Source organism: Daphnia pulex, chromosome 10 (assembly GCF_021134715.1).
Source record: "Daphnia pulex isolate KAP4 chromosome 10, ASM2113471v1".
NCBI lineage: Eukaryota > Metazoa > Arthropoda > Branchiopoda > Diplostraca > Daphniidae > Daphnia > Daphnia pulex.
The window spans coordinates 14,021,552-14,041,661 of NC_060026.1; the positions used below are offsets into that span (position 1 = coordinate 14,021,552).

Sequence of the window (20,110 nt, forward strand, 5' to 3'; positions counted from 1 at the left end):
TGACAGGAGAAAGTGTATTGGAGAGATTTTGCCTGGAACATTGGGCTGTATAGAATTCTACCGTGTATTGGGGACAGTGTAGTCGTCCAATCGCACACTTATTAAATTTTCTTTCTTTTCCCTTTCATTTTCCATCATGCACACTTTCCCTCGCACTTTCCCGTCGTAATTTATTATTAGATCTTTTCCCTTTTTCCCAATTAGATAGACTATACCGTAGAGTACAACCGTAGGCTTTAACAAACTTGCAATAAAATTTGAATTTCTTAGGTGGGAAAACATATTGGCAACGAGTGTTGAGCGGCAAAACCCACACCCGTCAGATGAGATGCTGTTTAGCATCCACCTCAACCCTTTCCTTGTTTATGTCAAGCTCGCTACTAGATTATTCTCTCTCTGTCTCTCCTGTCACTAAGAACCTGGTGTGTGGAACACAGCAATATGTGAAACTCTTTTATTCAAACTCAACAGGTTATGGGCCCAGATTTACTGATCTCCGCAAACTAGTAGTTGAACTGTTGTTTGGCTTTCTAGTAGGCTATGTCAAAAGGAGAGAAGAAAATACTTCGCTATTTTCAGGTTTGAACTGTTATTCCAAACAAGGTTTCATTTAATTTGCATAATACTGTTTAAGTGTCAGATAATCTTAATTGCGAATATTTTGTATTTCACAGCCTCTTAACACAACAAGTTTGTGAGATAAAGTATGGTTATCCTTATTTTTGCAGCTACCATTTGCCTGTCGTGAAGAACATGATCAAATGCACTAAGCTCTTATAATTTTATTTTTTTCTTGACATAATGTTAGGTTTTATAAGTCCATTTCTCATTACATCATGTGAATATTGTTATTGAGATGGAAGATGGACTATTCCCCTCGACTGTCAAAAGGGCAAGCAGTGAATAAGTCAGTCAAGTACAAGCAAACTTTGTACGAAGTGTAAGATCCTTATCTATCCCATCTTTTCATTTGTTTTACTTATTATTCTTCTATTCATATCCTTAATTGTTTTCATACAAGTTATATTGTTTATCTTGAAGGCAAAACTATTTTTTTTCCCTCTGTGATCGAACAGATATAATTTCCAAGAAAGGTCTGTACTGCAAATAGAAGAAAGCTCTTCTGATTTGTTTTCCCTGTTACTCTGGGAGAGTACATTAAGATTATCAATACCAATTAAATGTTACTTATCGTAGAAACTAGTTTAGATACCAGTAACCACTTAATTCTCTCCAACAGGTTCTTATTATTCTATCTGACATCTCATTCAGGTCTGCTGTCCGATGTGTGTTATTTGATGTTGTTTTTCTCTCTGAGACTTGTACTGAGAGGCAGGTGTATATTTCTTTTTCAAGTTCAAGTTTCAAGAAGGCCCATTTTCAGATGTTTACTTCACAAACTTTGCATCAAATCCATTGACCTGTTTGTGACTAACCTCTCATCTATCTATGTTTTGGGTGTAACAACGCAAAATGAAGCCACGCAAGAAGGAAAAATCACGAGCAGCCGGACAGCCGTGATTGAATAGTCTGAGGAAAATCTATCAACCAACTGCCACCAATTCTACTATAATCATTGGACGCCATTACGGAACGGAATCGAGAATTGGCTATTGATCGTAACATTTTTCTCAGTCTTCTTTTACTGCTTGTACGACCTTTAGCTAATTGCCAATATTGGTGTATCATTATTTATTTGGTTGATTCAATCAGACATCGGCAAAATGGTGCTTCTAGGCTTATTTAACTTATTTTTTATATTTCTCCCCAGCTAGTCTTGTTATTCCTTTTAGAAGAATTCTGATCCTTGACAGTGTGGCGAACCGGCGACTATATCTTACAACTTCTAAGGTTATCATTGTAACACACCGCCACTTCACGACTGCATGGGATGAAGGCAGCCTTGGCGGACCACCACTCCTTCTAGGCCAAAGCTGGATCTGGTAGGCTTACATGGTTTTGATGAAGTCTCATTTTAGGGAGAGTACAATCTACGATTTTTTGCTTAACAATTATGCGTTCAAAAGTTCGTTTAATTTTGATCGAGTTTGCTTACCCCATTTTTAAGTTAAGATAAAGTAAAATGATTCTTCATGCAGTCTTTAAACTGCTCGCAGACTTCATTGCTACAGATCTCCGACTTCAATTTTAGGGAGAGATTTAAATGTAAAAATAGATGTTGGAGATTCCAGAATTCCGAGGGTAAACGTGATTTCACAAATTCAATGGAGTGAATTTTCCGTAATGAAAATTTGCAGTCATGCCGAAACTGAAGACAGAACTTTTCTCTTGGTCTGTGAACACGAGAAAATCTTAGAGTCTACACATGGACTGTGATTCCAAATCACACGTAACTGATTGAATGTGTACGAGAAAATCTCTGAGTCTACACATGGACTGTGATTCCCAACCACAGGTAACTGATTGAATGTGTATGAGAAAATCTTTTGAGTGTACACATGGACTGTGACTGAATCACAGGTAACTGATTGAATGTGTACGAGAAAATTGTTCATTGTCTACACATGGACTGTGACTGAATCACAGGTAACTGATCGAGTGTGTACGAGAAAATTGTTCATTGTCTACACATGGACTGTGACTGAATCACAGGTAACCGATCAAGTGTGTATGAAAGGAACTAATGGTTTATGTGGGAACAGGCCTAATGTAACTTGCAGACAGCCGAACAATATGATCACACATGGTTGAGAAACTGTGTAAACGTTTTTTTTAATGTCGGACCTTCCCTCGAAGTTGATCCCGGCCGACCCAAGGGTCCATCTCGCATCAGACAACGTCTCAAAGGGCGAGGGAGAGAAGACTGCCTTCTCCGTACCCCTACCGTGAAGCAGTCGGCGCCCTCCTCTACGTCGCACTGATGACTAAACCGGACATTGCATAACCCGTCGGACAGGACTATGGAATCTGGCTAGTTGGAAGCCAAAGTGGACTCATCGGATACACCAACGCTAACTTCGACGGCGATCGAGATGACTGCCGTTCCACCTCTGGAGGTATTTTTCTTTCATGGTGGCCCTGTAGCGTGGTTCATCAAGAAATAGCGCGATGTCGCACAATCGACTTCCGAATTGGAGGGAGAAAATTCACCGACTGAGTAGCAACATCTAAATCCCCTTTTTCTCTTTTGAATAAATCCATCTTCCGTTTGTTTGTTTTGAGGGAGAGTGTTGAGCGGCAAAACCCACACCCGTCAGATGAGATGCTGTTTAGCATCCACCTCAACCCTTTCCTTGTTTATGTCAAGCTCGCTACTAGATTATTCTCTCTCTGTCTCTCCTGTCACTAAGAACCTGGTGTGTGGAACACAGCAATATGTGAAACTCTTTTATTCAAACTCAACAACGAGCAGTGCCCTCAACTTTCTCCCGTGAGCCGTGACTACACCTAACCGCCATAAGATTCAAAATTACGAATTTATTTATGTTTTAGGCAGAACATACAGCGAAGATAAAAGGATTTTGAATTTTTTAAATTTACATACGCAGTTAGTGGCCGACATTTTAAGGTATTTAGTGACTCACAGGCGGCCTGTAACATTGCTCCGTCTTTCATGCATGCATATTCGGTAATTGGAAATTTCGCGTCATAAAGTCAGCTTTACTTCTTAAATAATGAACTTGAAATGAATTATAGGTACTATCCGGAATTCACCTGGAAGGCTGGAACCTTTAGTGCTGAATGTCAACAACAACAGTAGTGCTCACGCTAGTACGAAATCATTAGGAAATCAATAGTCCTGTACTTTTTAAGTTTTTAGGCCATCGACTTATTTCAGTTTTTGGCTTGGGCAATTTCTTCATGGCGCTAGTTGTATACGGCTTCCGGTTAGCACATTCCCGCCACCAGACTTATTCCTCTTGGACTTGGTCACCACGTCGTGGAAGCAGAGGTGAAGATATAGGGGAAATAATAAACTTGTCTTCGGGATTGGGGAAGTAACGAGGAAGAAGTGGGATCGGAGAGGGTGATATTTTAATTAATACTGATGTGGTAGTAGATGGTGATAAACCCTTATATTATCCCATACACATCCACTTGTGCAACCATACTTAAAAATGAAAAATGCCCTTATTAACCTATAACTGAACATTCATCCAACTATCCATCCATTCCTCCAATACCATATTGTTAGATAACTAATGGATGTATACATGATTAAAATGAAAAATTAATATGTGTATCAAACCATGTCCTTTATAACTGTGGAAAAGAAACATAATTATTAATTCACTTCACGGAGCGTCCGTTTCAAGACGATTTTTCTTCTGCACAAGTTTAAACGCAACCCGCCACCACCACTGCGGCAATGAGACAAAAAGCCATGGATTAGTTTTGCGGAAATCTGCGTCAGTCAAGTTACTAATTTTTCTAATTCAACAACTCCTGTCAAATTTTGCATCTAGTTTCCTGGTACAAAAAATAATCTTATGTGTTTGGTAGCGGTAGTTAAGAAGATGGTTTAAAAAACAAACAAATAATGGTGAGTTTTTTCAGAGCCATTACTCTGGTGGCTGTTTTTTTTGTTAAATGGCTCTGGTTTTTTGGCTAAGCTCAGAACACCCCATTGTTGGTGTTTTAAACAACCACGGTTTTAATTTGCCAAGTGAGTCACTGTGTCACATCTCACTCACAGTATTCAATTCAAAATTGGTAAAAGTGAATTTCAAATTTTACATTGGCAAAAAGGAGAAAGAAAAGAAAGTCTATTTACATTGAAATTGGCATCGCCGCTTCTTCTCACAAATGTTCGTCTGCAGTGCAAAATCAAAATTGAAACTCGTCAGTCGTCAAGTCTCGTCAAGTTACGAAGTAGTTAATTAGGGCGCAGACTTAACTCTGTGGGTCTGTCACTCAGTTCACAGTGTTGTGGCAGTTGTTCAAAAACCATTTGATTATAGTGAGAGTGAGATTGACGTCGACGTAATCAGAGGAAGTTATCCTGGCAATAGTCTTGGCACTTGGCAAGATGAAGAAAACACCACCGACATATTGAACTTGGGAAATACCAAACGGAATTCATCAAAGTGGAGGCAACAGGTAAAAGCTTTTTTATTATATGCTGCGAGTTGTCGACGAGTGCACATGCTCCAATAGTGGATGCAATAGCAATAATTTAATTAACCAACACGACATGATTGAAATTGTAATTGTATTTTATCATGTTGGTCTCTCGTTTTGAAGCGACAGTTGCTGTTCTTTGCAATCATTTTCATACCGAGCGAATATCCATTTTATATTTTTTCAAATTCATATTTTCTTAATTAAAACCGAAAAAAGTGAAACGCATTTGTTAAAGATAAATGAGATACGTAGTAAAAGTTTTATTCTCGTGTTGATTTGATTTAATTTCGAGCTGCGATGCAAATTGAGAAATTTTAATTTCTTGGGTTTTCACGTCTCCTGCCCATATTTTTAAAGATAGAAAAGCGATTTTTCCTGGACGATTGCACAATTGAAATGTGAATTCATCAGTAAAAGAATTATTTGAAAATTCCAATCCAAAATGAATTAGAGGCGAATGAATTTTCTCCCATTTTAAGGCCTTCCTTTTTTTGTCAATCTGGCAATCAAAATTGGTTATTTGTTCATAACGTCTAGAGTTTTGCACATACAAACTTCAATGTAATTACATCCACAGTTCAATTTTTGTAAAGAAATTCCCATTTTTTAATGAATTAGAGTCGAATGCATTATCTTCCCTTCCCCCTTAAAATTCCCTTCCCCAAATTTTCGTGTTGACGTTCATTTTGCGAATTTTGGATGTTGAACCCAAAAACCCTCAAAGGGACGCCACAATTTCCTCCTCCAACATGAAACCCGTGAAATGGGTGTAGCGGTTACTGTTGTCATACAAATACGATGAACCACCGCCATAATTAATCTCCACCCAGAGTTGATCGCCTGTTTTCAAGTTCAACGTCGACTGGAGGGTCACCGGATTATATTGATCAACGGGGCCGTTATTTTCTTCAACATAACTCGACCCGATTACATTCCCGTTCAAAAAAAGACGAGAATAAAACCAAACAGAATATGAAGCTGAAAGACTCGCCGTTCCCGTGAAAGAGAAAAAATAAATTCCCGGTCGTGGTGCCGTGAATTTCCCCGATGCCAAATCCATGGCATTTCCCTCGTTCACCCGCACCAAATCGAATTTAATCGGAGTGTTTACTGTGCCAAATGAAGTTCCTTTCTGGACGTAGAAATGGACAGGCGCCGATTTAACGCCGACATATCCAATCCATTTCTGGAAACCTTTTCATCAATTATAGAATTAAAGAATTAGATACTTGCAGCTGAATAATCCGTGAGAATCTAAAACATTTACCAGTTTCGGTATCGTTTTTAGTGAAATCGCAGTAAACGGATTCCATTTTCGCCGATCCCATGACGGAATAAAATCCATTCAGGACGTGGCCAATAATTTTGAGATCCGCGCATGAAGATGGCAGTCCGTTGATGGAAATAGCCGATTGATTATTGCTGATTGGAACAGAATCGGTTGCTGCTGCTGTACGTTCATTTTTCTCTCGTGAAAGGGAAGTTAAAAGCGAATCTTGTTGTTCAACTTTGGTCTCCAGTTTTCCAATTTTGACTTCCAGTTGGACATTTTTGGCCTCTAATTGAGTTACTTTCAATGTCAAATCTTGTCTTTGTTCATTCTATCATAGAAAACAAAAAGTGTTTTACCCACGGTGAAACTCTGAATTAAACTTAAAAGTATAGGACTTACATTTAGTTCGAGTTGCGCCTCCAATTGTGTCATTTTTCCCTGCTGTTCAATCGCTGTTGATTCAAAGAGTTGTTTCATTTGAATCTATTAGCAATAAATGGAATAACATTAACAATAAGACTTAAAAAATAACAAATTGAATTGTACTGTCGACAACAGAAGCGTCTCGCGTGAAAAGGAAATTTAAATAAATTCTTACATAATTTTCCTTCAGTTGTAGGAATTCTTCCTCCAAGGAAAAGGCAGCGCCAGTCGAGCTCGGCGTCCAGCAGATGAAAACCAACAGCAAAACAACTTGGGTGAGTGAAACTACAGAAAAATGCGCCATTCTTTAGTTTTTCGTAATTATAGTGAGACTTTGTTTTCCAACTGGACGTGCGTTTCAATTTATATAGTTCGACTCGTTGTTGTGTTTTCGTTGTTGTGTTTGACTAAAGGTTAGTGAAAAATCGAGATAAGCGAGTTTTTGTGTTTACTTATAATCCCTGTCGAAAGAAGATAAGTTTTCGATTAGAATTTTTGAATGTCAGTCTCATGGTCTGATGTTATTTGTTTTGTACGTGGTTATAGACAATCTAATGTTTACTGAAGTGGAGATTACATTGCGGACATGGTCAAACAGGGAAAAGGAAAAAAAGTTGTTATCAATTATTGACTCAAATGAATTTGATTTATAAGTTATAACCCGCGTTTTTATGTTTTATAAAAGTATTCTAAAAAGAGAAAGCTAACAATTACTGTAGGTGAAGGAAAATTTAAATTTGTATTGAAGTGAAATGGTCGATTGACGAGTGCTCCGATCGTGATTCGCATTAACCATCGTTTGATTAACTTTTAATTAACTCAATAACAAGTAAAATTAAAACTCGTCGTACCATTTTGATTGGCAATTAAGTTGCAGTAAATCATTTCCATCTTCTTCGATCCATTCAAATTGGGTTTTTCCGCAGGCGCAAATAAAGTCCATATAGACGATAAATCAGAAATGTCATCTGATATTCCCGCCTAGGTTTTAATTTAAAAATAATAATAATAATACTAAAGCCAAAGCCATTTACTCTGCAATGGCTCTGCCAAAACAAATAAAATAAGCTAAGAGATTATAGAGAAATCTCGCCCTCCCTTCTATTCACATTGGAATGATTTATATAAGCTGAACAGTGAACACCATCAGCAACGCCCACAATTCCCCGGTCTATTGAGAACGGTCCACAGCGTTTGCGATTCTAGTCTCTACCGCTTCACAGTCGGTTATTAAAAATATGGCAATTTTCTTTTGATTTATATGTCTGCCAAAAATCCGCAAAAAAACCATGTTAACACGGCTTGTTGCTAACAGAATCTTATCTTTGGCTGTCCCGAACCCGTGTTGTATGAACTACCAGCACTTTCTTGCCCGAACTACATACTTTTCAATTTCAATACTAGATGGCACATACGAGATGTATCGTGTTTGAAAATTGTTGAGATGTTCGAATTTTCCTAATCTCTTTGAAAAGGGCTTGGAGGAGTGTACACAAAACTGTAAATGGAGAAGGACACTTGCTGACAATGCGACAACACCGTCTAGTTCGATAACACTTGAATTTACATTCGATTCTTTCTGATGCCCATGTAACAGCTTTTCGTCCACTCACTCCATCGTTGATGATTAAGACATTTGCGCAAAGTGAAAATCGTGAAAATATGTAGGCGAATCCAAGCTGAAAAATATTTACTTTACACCGACTGTTATACAGTCATGCGTGAAAGCAGGGGAGTTGAGACGTTACATCCAAGGAATGGAAAAGTAGATCAAACAAGTTGGAGATCTTTAACACTAGGTGAGCCTGGAAAAAAATGCACAAGTTAATATATTCTAATATTCGTTCATCGAAATTTCCCGGACTGTTTCTGTTATTCCCAGCCGTTCGCGAGAGAACAGTACAGATTCCAGGATTTCTGTGTTCTCCTCCAAGAATTAAAGACTCGGAGGATTACATCATCTCCAGCCAGATAATGTGACTGCTTAGGACCGCGAGCGTGAAGAGGTAAATAGGAAATTTATTGGGTGGATTAAGTTTGTCTGAAATTGCATACACCGGTATATGTGGTAACATTTTTGTAGAGAAATTCTTATCCCTTAAATTACACCTTAATAAAGGGAACTACGATTTCCTTCTCCATCTTGCATCCAGTGAATTGAGTGTAGTGGCATTGATTGACACACTTAAATAATAGTAATACTTAAAGGACAGGATCGGCCCTAGACGAAGTTTACACACCCGATCCTCCTCCAACACACAGAACAACTATTGTGATTCGATCGTGCTTTCTCGGTAAATAATTGGATATGCATAATATTATAAGATTCTTTTAACTTGTGATAAATTTCTCATTCATTTTCCGTTTAAACTTATAGGATCAGCATTACCCGGGGTTTTGAGCTGAAAGCAAAGATAGTCGTTCCCGCGTTCCGCTCAGTCGTCCGCTCAGTCGTTCATCTGGGACACAGAAGAGGACATCTGGCGGCCAGATTTATCTTCAGTTGTTGGGCGCAGGCTAGGTAGCCGTTTAGCCCCTACCTTCTTCATGGTTCTTTGTTATCTGCTTTGTTAGTTGAAACGTGGCTACAAGAGTAAGGGACGCCATTATCCTTCGATTGGGTTTTCGATTCGATGTTAACTGTATATTTGATGGCAAATTGATTGTTTAGAATTTGTGAATTGTGATGTCTAACAGTTGGATCGGGTTGGCGGACGGTGGGTGCTTGCAACTATTTTGGTATTCTTGGTATACTGTTCTTGGTGTAATAGAAGATACGATTTCACGTGGAGTTACCCGAGTGTTAAATTTCATTTTTTATTCATAGACGAATCTTGAAGCTTAAGATTTTGAAACCATGCTGTCCAGTGTCCACCAATTCGTCTACGTCCAGAAGGTGAGTAACATTTTACATACAATTTTCTGAAAGGTTGATTAAACTGATGAAATTTAGGATAATGATATTTTTTTTGTTTGATTGCAGGCACCTTTAGTATATGGAGCTTCACTCATCCTATCGTGTAGTCTACATCTCATTTACCTTTGCTGTTAAAGTCAACATGTACCCTAATTGAAGGCAAGTAGGTGACAATCTTTTCAAATTTTAAAAATTAAAATATGTTTAGTTAGAAGTAAAGCGTTAGAAGTTTTCAGGGAAAGCTTTGTCACTATTGTTTAGTTTTAACATTTTGGGATTTCATCAAGTAAACTCTTCGTCTCTCTCTGTCCTTCTATCATAGGTATTTAGTTATGGATGTGCAAGGGAAATTGGTTGGAAAAGCCAGATGGATACTGAAAGAGAATCATTTCCCTGTTGAGTACTCCAAAGTTCGATGAATTTGTAATTAAATCTCAAATTAGTCTTCAAGTTAAAATTTTTTTTTGTTAAAAGGGAACAGATAATGTTGCTGAAAGTATTTGGGTCTCTATTTGAAGCAATATAATGTAGGTATAATATGTGTTCTTGGTATAATTGATTCAATTGAATTCTATTGCATGTGTAGTGAAGGTGATCTTAAAGTTTTTAAATTTCATTTTTTATTTGTAGACGAATTTTGATGCTGAAAGACTTGGAAACCATGCTGTCGACCACGTCGAGAAGCTGAGTAACATTCTGCTTTTACAATGGTAAAATTAACAATTAAACTGATTGAAACACATGTGGATCATAACATTTGTAATGTTGGATTGCAGGCACCTCTTAATGAAAGAAACTTCAGCCATCCAATCTAGGGCTTCCATCAAATCGTGCAGGCTGCTTGGAAGTCACATTTACCTTTGTTGTGAACATCATGAACCCCTACACTATTTGAAGGTGACAATCTTATCCAGTTATAGATTTTATAATTACAATGTGATTAAGCTTTGCATACATTGGCTAGTTTTAACATTTTGGGATTTCGTCAAGTCAACAGCTATTTCCTTCAGGGTCGTGTTCTGTTATGGATTATTTAAAGGGGAGTTTGTTGTATGCAAGAAAGGCAGATTCTGAAAGAAGTTTTGTTTTATTTGTTCTACTGTAGAGTATCCTTTAAAGTTTAAATGCATTTGTATTTAAATCTTAAATGAGTTGTCTAGTTTCATGTATATTTGTTAATTTAAGTTTCCCCAATAGGTATAAGATAATGTTGCCAAATAATATTAGGGTTGAATATTTGAAGTGATATGTAGCATATTTTTTAAAATTTCATATAGCATTTCCAATGATGCTGAAGATTAATTTTACTTCGGTTATAGGTTCATGTTTACGTAGCAGTGGTGTTGCTGTCCAATGTGGCGTGTTGTTGCAGCCTATGGCGGTGAAAGATATCTGCATCAAGTTGCTGTTCCTTGTGCATCCAAGGTGCTGCTTTTGTGCTACAGAAGTGACATCCAATATTGTGTTTAATTGCTATTTGTGTCTTCGCAGTTTACCTTTATATATTGAGAAGGAACAAAAAAAAAAGTAATACGGGGAGGTTTATGTCAAACAAATAATAAACATGTCCAGGATGGGGAAATGAGGGGGAAATTGGGGTGGGGTATTTGGTTATGATTTACTAAAAGAAGTGAGGTATATTTTTAATGAATATGCAGTTTTTGGTGATAAAATCTGTTGTAAACCTATACCTTCCTGTCAACCCGTACTTTCCACTTGCACATCCACTCCTCAAACCCCATCACATCCACTCACATCCATTCCTAAAACCCCACAATCTCCAACATCATATTTACACACTTCTTGTATATCTATAATCATATTTATATGAAATAAAATGTCATTGTATAAAATAATTGTATAAAAATAAAAACATTCTGGAACATGTGCAAAATAAACGATTCATTAAACAGAGCGTCCGGTTCAAGACAATTTATTTTGTGCGAGGCTTTTTAGAAAGCAATCTGCCACCCAATTAAACAAAAAGTGATAGTTTATTTTCACGGAAATTGCGTCAGACGGTTAAAAAATTTCTGGTTCAAAAATCTCATGTAGAAATTAGCATCTAGTCTACTGGTGCAAATTGTGATTCTTTAAGCTTGATTAATTTAGGTGATGTGTTAAAAGCTATTGTAGCTAAAAAATTGAACTAATCCACTTTTTCTAAATGTTTTGGTTTTAGATCACTTTGTTGTTTTAAGATTTTCTTGTGATCTCTCTTCAAAATATTCTGAAAAAGGGAATTAGTTCAATTTTTTAGCTACCCACATTAGCTTTTAACACATCACCTAAATTAATCAAGCTTAAAGAATCGCAATTTGCACCAGTAGACTAGATGCTAATTTCTACATGAGATTGTTGAACTAGAAATTTTTCAACCGTCTGACGCAATTTCCGTGAAAACAAACTATCACTTTTTGTCAAATTGGGTGGCGGATTGCTTGCTAAAACTCGCACATGCAGTGTCGGCGTAGATCCAGGGAGATTACCTGGAAATGGAAGAGGAGAGAAGAGTGCGAGGCAAGTTTTACTGGGGAGCGATTAGTCACTACTAGGCTTCCGGGTTAGACTCATGACCCACAGATCATGCGCCTTCCAAGTCCCCGTTCGACCAGAGCCCTCCCCTCCTCCTGGTTTCACAGCGGGTGAGTGACCACCGGCGGGCGTTGGTTAGTGGTTAGTTAGGGAAACGGGGCCACAGAAAAGAAGGGAGCCCATATTATGCACTTGTAAGTTAACTAACAACTACACAATTTATATCAGTCTTAAATTCCAGCAATCTCTCGTCGGTTTTCCCCAATGGATGAAGTCCACGATGAGCAGCAAAGGATTGTCCTGTAAACAGAATGAACATTTACTTGGATGGTAATAAGATTCAAACAAAATTGTAGCCACAAGAAGACGTACCTCAAATTAAGAGGGCTGTTGTAAGCAAGTGAAAACTGAGATTAAAGGGTAGCAGCCAACCTGTTAGCAACCAATGGACCTTGCTGACCGTATAGTCCTTGTCCTTTTTCTTGAAAGAACATCCAGATAGCCTACTTCGACGAAAAACGGTAGACAATTCCGCAGGCTGTCACTCAGTCATCGCTGAGCTGTCGTCTCTATCGTCAGGACCAATGGATTCAATAATCCATATTGAATAGCGGCGCATGACGGCGCATGATTAACTATTTATGAGAATGGATGTTACTTCATAATACAACAAATTTAAAGGAAGAAGGAAGCGACACATAGCAATACCCTAAGTTAAGAGCGGGACCGAAGTCTAAGAAGGAAATTCGAAGTAGCAGCCAACGGGTTAGCAAACACCGATCGGTCGACCGTGTTATTACCATTACTTTTTCTTGGACAGAAAATCAGATGGTTCCCGTTCACTCGTTCAGTATATCAAGCATAATCTAAATAAAAGTAAACAAAAAGTAATCAAAACTGCTGTCAACATGATGAAAATTCTCAAAATTCTATGTAAACATAACTTACATATAATCTGTGATGATAAGATAACCAATAAAATACAATCTTGGTTGTTGCCATTTTATTCTCTGATAAATGCCACAAACTGTTTTCATCTACACATTTAGACAAGGACTAAAATAGCAGCACCTGTTTGCTGTTTGGAAGTTTCTGCACGTTTTTTTTATGAGAATGGAGTATAACACTTACTTCATTAACACTATCATCAACTGCTTCAGAAGTACCAAGGGAACCTGTAAAGTAAACAATATTAAATCACCTAGTTTATAATTTATTGCCACCAATTTGCTTGATGTGGTAAAAAATTTATCATTTATTATTCTTACCTATTGCACTCATTCCCAACTTATGCCGTAAAGCTGATTTTCTGCAGCTGAAGTTGTGAAAACTGGGAAGGGACTTGTAGTGAAAACTGGTAATTTCCACGATCCATAAATACAATCTGACAGGACAACAAAACACATGATCATCTAGGAATAGTAAAATATAGAGACGTGTGTAATATGTATATGTACATACAACTATGGTGATCAGTCTACAATTATGGACTTGCCTAGGAATCAAATTATGGTTGAATATTGTTAGTAAAAATAGGCTATGCTCCGCGAGATGTTATGCTGGTTTGCTGAACCACTGTGAAAGACTTCATCGACAAAACAGTAATTTTATAAGGCATCTTTTTACCTGAAATCACCAGTATGTATCGGTAAATGTGAACAAAATGGCTTTATTTTATATATACTAATTTCGGCAATAAGCATTAAGCACAATACGTCTTGACGCTTGACAGCAACAAAAACACAAGACGCAATTGTAGAAGTAAAAAACGACTAAACGCCATCTAGTTTTGAATTTTAAAAGCAAGTAGTAGTCCTATCGGTCGTGCAACTCGAAAGCAATCCGATCCCGAAAATAATTTCGGACAGCAAAACTGCCGGTAGTTTTATAATAGGGGAAACCACCAAAGGTGAAGTTTTGTAAACGTTGCGTAAACATCTGCATCAATTTGTTTGTATGAGGATATTTAGTAGTTTTAAATTTAAAGAAAAATGAAACATTGCTGGCCAGGGAAAATGGCAAACGATTCCGATAATAGTTCCAGCCAGGTCAAAATCGTGACGGTAGATGTGTATGACAGCGACGAAGGTGTCCACTACACCCATTTTACGGGTTTCATGTTGGAAGAGGAAATTGTGGCGTCCCTTTGAGGTTCAACTTCATCGGCGACACGAACCGAAATGCGACACCAACAATTGGGGGAGGGAATTTTAGGGGGACAATTAATTCATTCGATTGTTATTCATTAAGGGATTTTTACTGAATACACAAGCCAAGTTTCAAAGTTCTATCGGCAAAACTCTAGACGCGACAACTTAAAAAACAAATTTTGCTTGCCAGATTTTCAAAATGCAGGGTGGACAAGAAATGGGAGAAAATTCATTTGCCTCTAATTCGTTTACGGATTGGAATTTTCAAAAATCTTTTCACGGTTATACGCGCATTATAGTTGTTCACCGCTGAACACAAATTGGCGTATCTACATTTTAAAATGAGGGCGGGGGACTTGAATTCTCGTTATGATTGCCATATTTACCAAAAGAAAAATGCAAATTTTTAAATTTATTAGGCTATGATCGCAGCTCGAAATTAAATCAAATCAACCTGAGAATGAAATGCTTTCACCCCCTACGAATCTCGTTTCACTTTTTCGGTTTTAATTTACAAATGTGAATTTCGCCCGCCGAAATCGACAGAGTGACGGACGCGCCATCTATTCGCTCGGTATGAAAATGAACAGCAACGACCAACGTTTCAAATAAATCAGAGAACAACATACAAATCATTTCGTGTTATAGTTAATTAAACAATTGCTAATGCATCCACGATTGGGGCACGTGCACTCGTCAACAATTGGCAATTAAAATTAAAATTCGCGACAGAAACAAAAAAGTTCTTACCTTCTGCCTCCATTTTGATGAATTTGGTATTCCTTTTTTAACCTCGGTGGAATCAGCTCAGGTGATGAAGTGATGATGCCAGTCGGTAAACTTCCTATGATGTCAATGTCAAGCTTTATTACACTGTTAAACTGGCAGGCACTTGGCAGCAACAACCTCACGGGCTAGCTTACGAACTTACATGGCCGACGCCATTTTTAATGCAGACGAACTTCCCTGAGAAGCCAAGCAAATTTATGACGTAAACAGTAACCTGGCGGTGATAATTAATTAATTGCCAATTTATCAATCTAAAATTTCAGCAATCTTCCATAGTTTCTATCAATAAGTTCAGCTCATGAATTTTAATTGGGGTTCTCCTTGTAGTGCATTACACTCACAAGTCACAAGAGGGTACCACAGGGTCAGGGCTTATGCCCGGCTGCCAGCCCGTGTTCTGGTGTTATGCGGTGTTATGTAACATTCTTAGTTCTTAGTTTCTTGCAGTTGACAACAAACTTACTGTCAAAAAATTTAAAAAAAAAATTCGTCTGAATTTAATTCTGAACAGTGAATTGGGCTGACAACATAAGAACTTTTATCGGCAGCAATTTCATTTGCACGAATAATTGATAATTCAAAGAAAAGCGCGAAAATTATTTGTATCATATTTGAATTCATTGTTTATTAGTCACGATACACGAAATAAAATATCATCAATTAAAATGTCACCAGTCTTTTTTTTAATTTCAATTAAATCAAGTAGCATCTTCCTTTTTCAGTTGTATATTATTGAATTGGCAACCGGGTTTTGTAGTTGTGCTGATTCCTCTGTGCTGCTTCACTCGAATTAAGCGCAACTTATTATTCATACTATGTAATATGCGTAAAAACATTGCTGAAATTAAATAATAAAAACCAAAGATCTACGCAATTAAGAAATGTAAGTGTCGACAGTTGAACTGGAGAATCTTCGGCAGTACATTAGATCGGTTCGCCTGACAAAGCAAGGAGTACCTATTATCAATTTTAAATGAAAAATAAAAATTAACGAACATTTCTTTAGTAATTAACGATCGATACAATTATCGCTCTTATAAAAATTTTAAAATTGGTTCATTCCAGGCAATCACTCGTGTGAAAAAAATCAAGAGAAAATGTTAACTCAATTGTAAATACGTTTGAAAGAAAAAAGTAATAATAAGTCAATACTTATTAAATATCAGTGCTGTCTAGATGCTGCACAATGGAGTAGTCGTAACGACCAGTCGGGCTGTTGATGCTGGCTGGGCTGCCAATGAATTTACGAGTGTTTAGCGCCGGAGAAGTTGATCCGCTTTTGTTTCTCATCTTTTTGCTTTGAACACTTTCGTCTAAAAGCGACATTTGCTCCGGCGGTACTACCTTCAGCCCATGCTCATGCACTTTCGTTGTTGTTGTGTCAGAATTTTAAAAAAAAAGAGAAAAGAAAAGAGAAGAAGAAATGATAAAAACGGGCAAAAATTATTAGACCCACTCACATTTTAGTCATCAAGGCAACTGATTAGTTTTTCTATATAATAACTTATGCGTTTAAATCAGAAATAAATTTGTATGTTTAACACACTCTGAAATAGTGCAAAGAAATCGGAATTGAAATAAGCCAATTATTGTTTTGTAAAACTCACTAGAATTTTTAGAACTGCCAGCTGGAAGAGTTAAAGATTTCTCATTTTCGATGAACGATCCATTATTGATGAGGTTGCTGGATCTGAATGGGCTTCCGCCACCACTAGTGGGACTGGCAATCTTCTCCTTCATCTGTGTCAAATATCAGATTAATTACTTTTGCCGGCCCCCATTTATAGTTAATTAAATGCTGTCTGGTTCTTGCCTGAGTGAGTTTACGAACAACATCTCGGCCAAGAATGTGATCGAAAACGGCTTGCAGGAAAGGATCGGTGAGCAGGATCAATTTCAATTTATCGCGATGCCATAATAAGACACGCGATTCCTCACAAGCTCGGATGCTAACCTACATAAAACCCCACAATATCAAATGATAACGTCCGTTTCCTCTGTTGCTCTTATATCTCTATTCACGGTGAAATTTAAATATAATTTACTTGGAAGAAATCGTCAGATGAGACACCGAACCATTCGGGCGAGTCCAGGAATTGCATTGGGTGAAGGACGTGAAGTGTTTTCCCATTTTCAATGACCAACATGCTGTTGAAAAATAAAAAATTATGATAACACATTATCTATGTAACGTAATATTATCCTCAATTTATTTCAAATACCTTCCGGACAGCAACAGTGAAAGGGTTTCCACTCTTGTGACTTTCTCAACGGCGAAATGCTCGCCTCTCTTCAATGGCTTGATAAGTTTCATGCAGTTGACTACTTTTTGGAATTGTTGTTTCGACACTTTCAGAGGCTGAAAAATGGTTTTGTACACCTGTAATAATAAAAGTCGCCAAATTGAAATTTACATTAATTTTCGTCATTACGTTACATGTTACGAGATGTGAATAATCACCATTATCCATTGAGAATGCTATATTTTTTTTTAAAAAGAGAGAAGAAATGAAAAGAAATGTGATCGATCGACAGTTTGATGGATGCGTATGTGCCGTGCAGAACGTGAAACTTTTTTAATCTTTTTTAAAATGATCCGATCGATTCAACAGCTCTAGTAGCCGATTATTATTACAATCACGCAACATAGCTTGGTATTAATCGACTGGAAAAAATTTTAGAAAATTGATAATTTACCTCTTCGACTTGTTTGTCGAATTTGGGGGGTTTCAAGGAGCACAGCAGGTAAATAACGTGAACAACATTGATGAGTAGAAAAAAGGCGTTCCAGAGGAAAGTGTCGAATGCGCAGAGGATGAACCATCCCCAGATGGCGAAGAAGGCCGAGCCAATGGCCAACATCAATCGCAGGTAGATGAGCCCATAAAGTCCGGCCGGCGCCAGGTAAGACAGGAAGAGGAAACTGTTGGCCAGCTGAAAATAGATGTGATTGATGGGCAGCCATTCCAGGCAACCGGTGTTAAAGTAAGGCCAAACGGCACTCCAATCGTAGTCTGCTGGCTGCTGCTGGGTGGCATTGATGCCATCGACTGTCGAGTTGTTGAGACGATCCAATTGAAACAAATCCTGATCGCCGCTGGCCTCATCTTCAGATCGATTACCGCGACTCCCAGTAGAATCACCAGGAAGTAAAAGCTCGTGATTGAAAACGTCTGACTTTTCCTCTTCAGCTGCTGCTGCTGCTGAACCATCTCCAATGGAATTGGACGAATCCGGTCGTGTTTTTCTTTCGGCGTTAGCACTGCAGATCACATAAGAAATCACCAACAAGTAAATCAATCCACTGCTTCTCGGCCACATTTTTCTATATAAACAAACTAGGAAACAACACTAAATAACATGTAAGACAACGTTGGTCCCGAATATCGATCCACGTGTGACAGGAATCAACAGTATACACACACACACGACGTTCTAAAATGTTTCAACACTTTCACAGAGAAAATTTCGATTGGCACCTTTCAATTTTTACGTTACATGTTGTTGCAACGGTGGTGGACACTGGACAAGACGAGAAATGATGTCGAGAGCAGTACTGCAGGGCACATTCACAGTCGAAATGATTAGTCAGCTATACAGATTTTTATTCCTGTTTTTTTTCTTTTTCCTTGTCCACACCAGAGACCAGACCGATGAACCGGGGGGACTTGTGTCGACGCATGCGCGTGATAGACTGAGTTGCTGAACTTGCTTCGTGTCCTGTTTTGTTTCTTCCATTCGTGCTGTTGGCTGTTGCCCTGGGAGTGTGTCAGTAACAACACAAAAAGGAACCGATGTGCTGGGAAACCGGAGGGGAGCCCAGCCCATACGCCAAACATCCAGAATATAAGAGGAAGAAGAAGGAGGGGAGGGATAGCAAAAGTTTCTTACGTGATTATATGCATAGTAAAGATTTTTAACCTTGACCCCCCCTCCGCTATAGCAGTTTCCCCCCTCTCCCAACAGCTCGTGTCTATCCCTCTTCGGCTGGACTCCCTTCACGCTCTTTTCCGAGTCGGGCTAAATAATGTGTTCTTTTGGAATGCGTCATTCTGTGATGGCGGCTAGCTTGCTGCTGGGTGTTGTATATATACCACAGAAATAAAACTTTTGGTCTTTGGGAAGAAGAAGAAGAAGAAGGGGAGCCAGCAGTCGACTTTGCGACTATATATGGAACGCAGGTTCTTTTTTGGCCTGGCTGTGCTGGCTGGCGGCATCCGAAACATCATTTTCGTGCCAACAACGATTTCCGCGTTAGTTTTTTTTTTTTCAAAAATAAGTGACTTGGCTGAAAAATGGAGCTGAATTATTTTGTTTTTTCGAACTTTAGTAAGACATTCAAATTAATTGTTTTGTTGGGATACACTTAATTTTTACCATGAGAACACCCAGTGAGGTAATGATCGAGGGACGACATGCGGTTTGGTGAGCTCGTCCATTCCTTTTTTCCTCTCTCCTTCCGCTTTTGTTTTGTCCATTAAATCAAAAAAATTTCAAAAAAGGAAAAGCGTTAGTAGGTAGTATCCAAATTAGAAATGCCGGCTAGTCCCCCCGGCGTTGCCGCAGGGACTTTAATTTAGAAATTCGGGACACGCATAAAACCACTTACCAGACAGTGATAAAAAGTAAAGAAAAAAAAAAAAAAAAAAAAGTTGAGCTCTCCTCTCCGGAAATCGTGCAAATTCACAACAAGAGTCAATTAAAAAATAGTCACAGTATTTGAACGACGCCTTTTTCTCACATCCGCCACTCATTTGATTCATTAGATTACCGGCAAAGTCAAGAGTCGGATGATCCCGGCAATCTTCTCCAATGTCTGTCTTCCTGTAAATGTCGGAATGCACTTCGCCAATTTCTAAAAAGACAGCTGCAAAATTTAGAATTAAAACACATTTTCCCGAAGGGATTCTAGTCACAGTCGAAGGAGGCTAAGTTTCG

The 20,110-nt window shown here is 38.1% G+C and overlaps 3 protein-coding genes and 1 long non-coding RNA gene across 7 annotated transcripts; 1 reads left to right on the plus strand and 3 right to left on the minus strand.

The window, feature by feature from the left end:
* Nucleotides 1-5,330: 5,330 nt before the first annotated feature.
* Nucleotides 5,331-7,157, minus strand: LOC124203824. The gene is made up of 4 exons (XM_046600695.1): nt 6,957-7,157; nt 6,758-6,841; nt 6,353-6,686; nt 5,331-6,279 (listed from the first exon to the last, which is right to left on the minus strand). Exons 1-4 carry the CDS (start codon nt 7,083-7,085, stop codon nt 5,804-5,806), a joined length of 1,023 nt encoding a protein of 340 aa, XP_046456651.1. The 5' UTR covers nt 7,086-7,157; the 3' UTR covers nt 5,331-5,803.
* A 1,489-nt stretch (nt 7,158-8,646) lies between these two features.
* Nucleotides 8,647-11,345, plus strand: LOC124203847. Of its 3 annotated transcripts, none has more exons than XR_006878651.1 (8): nt 8,647-8,787; nt 8,995-9,075; nt 9,159-9,520; nt 9,609-9,677; nt 9,765-9,865; nt 10,329-10,408; nt 10,475-10,595; nt 11,018-11,345. It is a non-coding gene; the product is annotated as an uncharacterized LOC124203847 (long non-coding RNA). The 3 variants fall into 3 exon arrangements; XR_006878650.1 differs by having other exon boundaries at nt 8,653-8,787; nt 8,990-9,075; XR_006878649.1 differs by lacking the exon at nt 8,647-8,787 and having other exon boundaries at nt 8,824-9,075.
* A 1,842-nt stretch (nt 11,346-13,187) lies between these two features.
* Nucleotides 13,188-15,653, minus strand: LOC124203840. Of its 2 annotated transcripts, none has more exons than XR_006878624.1 (3): nt 15,134-15,653; nt 13,502-13,617; nt 13,188-13,408 (listed from the first exon to the last, which is right to left on the minus strand). XR_006878624.1 is itself a non-coding variant. In XM_046600717.1 (3 exons), the coding sequence occupies exons 1-3, from the start codon at nt 13,934-13,936 to the stop codon at nt 13,290-13,292; spliced, it is 312 nt and encodes a 103-aa protein (XP_046456673.1). In that variant the 5' UTR covers nt 13,937-13,969; the 3' UTR covers nt 13,188-13,289. The 2 variants fall into 2 exon arrangements, 1 of the variants encoding a protein (XP_046456673.1); XM_046600717.1 differs by lacking the exon at nt 15,134-15,653 and adding an exon at nt 13,860-13,969.
* Nucleotides 15,654-15,782: 129 nt separating this feature from the next.
* LOC124203810 (blood vessel epicardial substance-like) lies at nt 15,783-20,062 on the minus strand. Its single transcript, XM_046600671.1, has 10 exons — nt 19,887-20,062; nt 19,550-19,634; nt 17,870-18,434; nt 17,634-17,651; nt 17,395-17,552; nt 17,218-17,320; nt 16,986-17,126; nt 16,780-16,912; nt 16,325-16,536; nt 15,783-16,129 (listed from the first exon to the last, which is right to left on the minus strand). The coding sequence occupies exons 1-9, from the start codon at nt 19,933-19,935 to the stop codon at nt 16,328-16,330; spliced, it is 1,461 nt and encodes a 486-aa protein (XP_046456627.1). The 5' UTR covers nt 19,936-20,062; the 3' UTR covers nt 15,783-16,129; nt 16,325-16,327.
* Nucleotides 20,063-20,110: the final 48 nt, after the last annotated feature.

Coding starts and splice junctions, on each gene's coding strand:
- LOC124203824 (XM_046600695.1), bottom strand. CDS start 7,085: ATGGCGCATTTTTCTGTAGTTTCACTCACCCAAGTTGTTTTGCTGTTG. Junction 6,687..6,757: donor AGGCGCAACTCGAACTAAAT/GTAAGTCCTATA, acceptor TTTCTATGATAG/AATGAACAAAGACAAGATTT. Junction 6,280..6,352: donor TAAAAACGATACCGAAACTG/GTAAATGTTTTA, acceptor ATTGATGAAAAG/GTTTCCAGAAATGGATTGGA.
- LOC124203840 (XM_046600717.1), bottom strand. CDS start 13,936: ATGCTTATTGCCGAAATTAGTATATATAAAATAAAGCCATTTTGTTCA. Junction 13,618..13,859: donor ATACATACTGGTGATTTCAG/GTAAAAAGATGC, acceptor TTGTCCTGTCAG/ATTGTATTTATGGATCGTGG. Junction 13,409..13,501: donor GTTGGGAATGAGTGCAATAG/GTAAGAATAATA, acceptor TTTACTTTACAG/GTTCCCTTGGTACTTCTGAA.
- LOC124203810 (XM_046600671.1), bottom strand. CDS start 19,935: ATGAATCAAATGAGTGGCGGATGTGAGAAAAAGGCGTCGTTCAAATAC. Junction 19,635..19,886: donor AAAGGCGTCGTTCAAATACT/GTGACTATTTTT, acceptor ACAAAACAAAAG/CGGAAGGAGAGAGGAAAAAA. Junction 16,913..16,985: donor TTGTTCGTAAACTCACTCAG/GCAAGAACCAGA, acceptor TATTTGACACAG/ATGAAGGAGAAGATTGCCAG.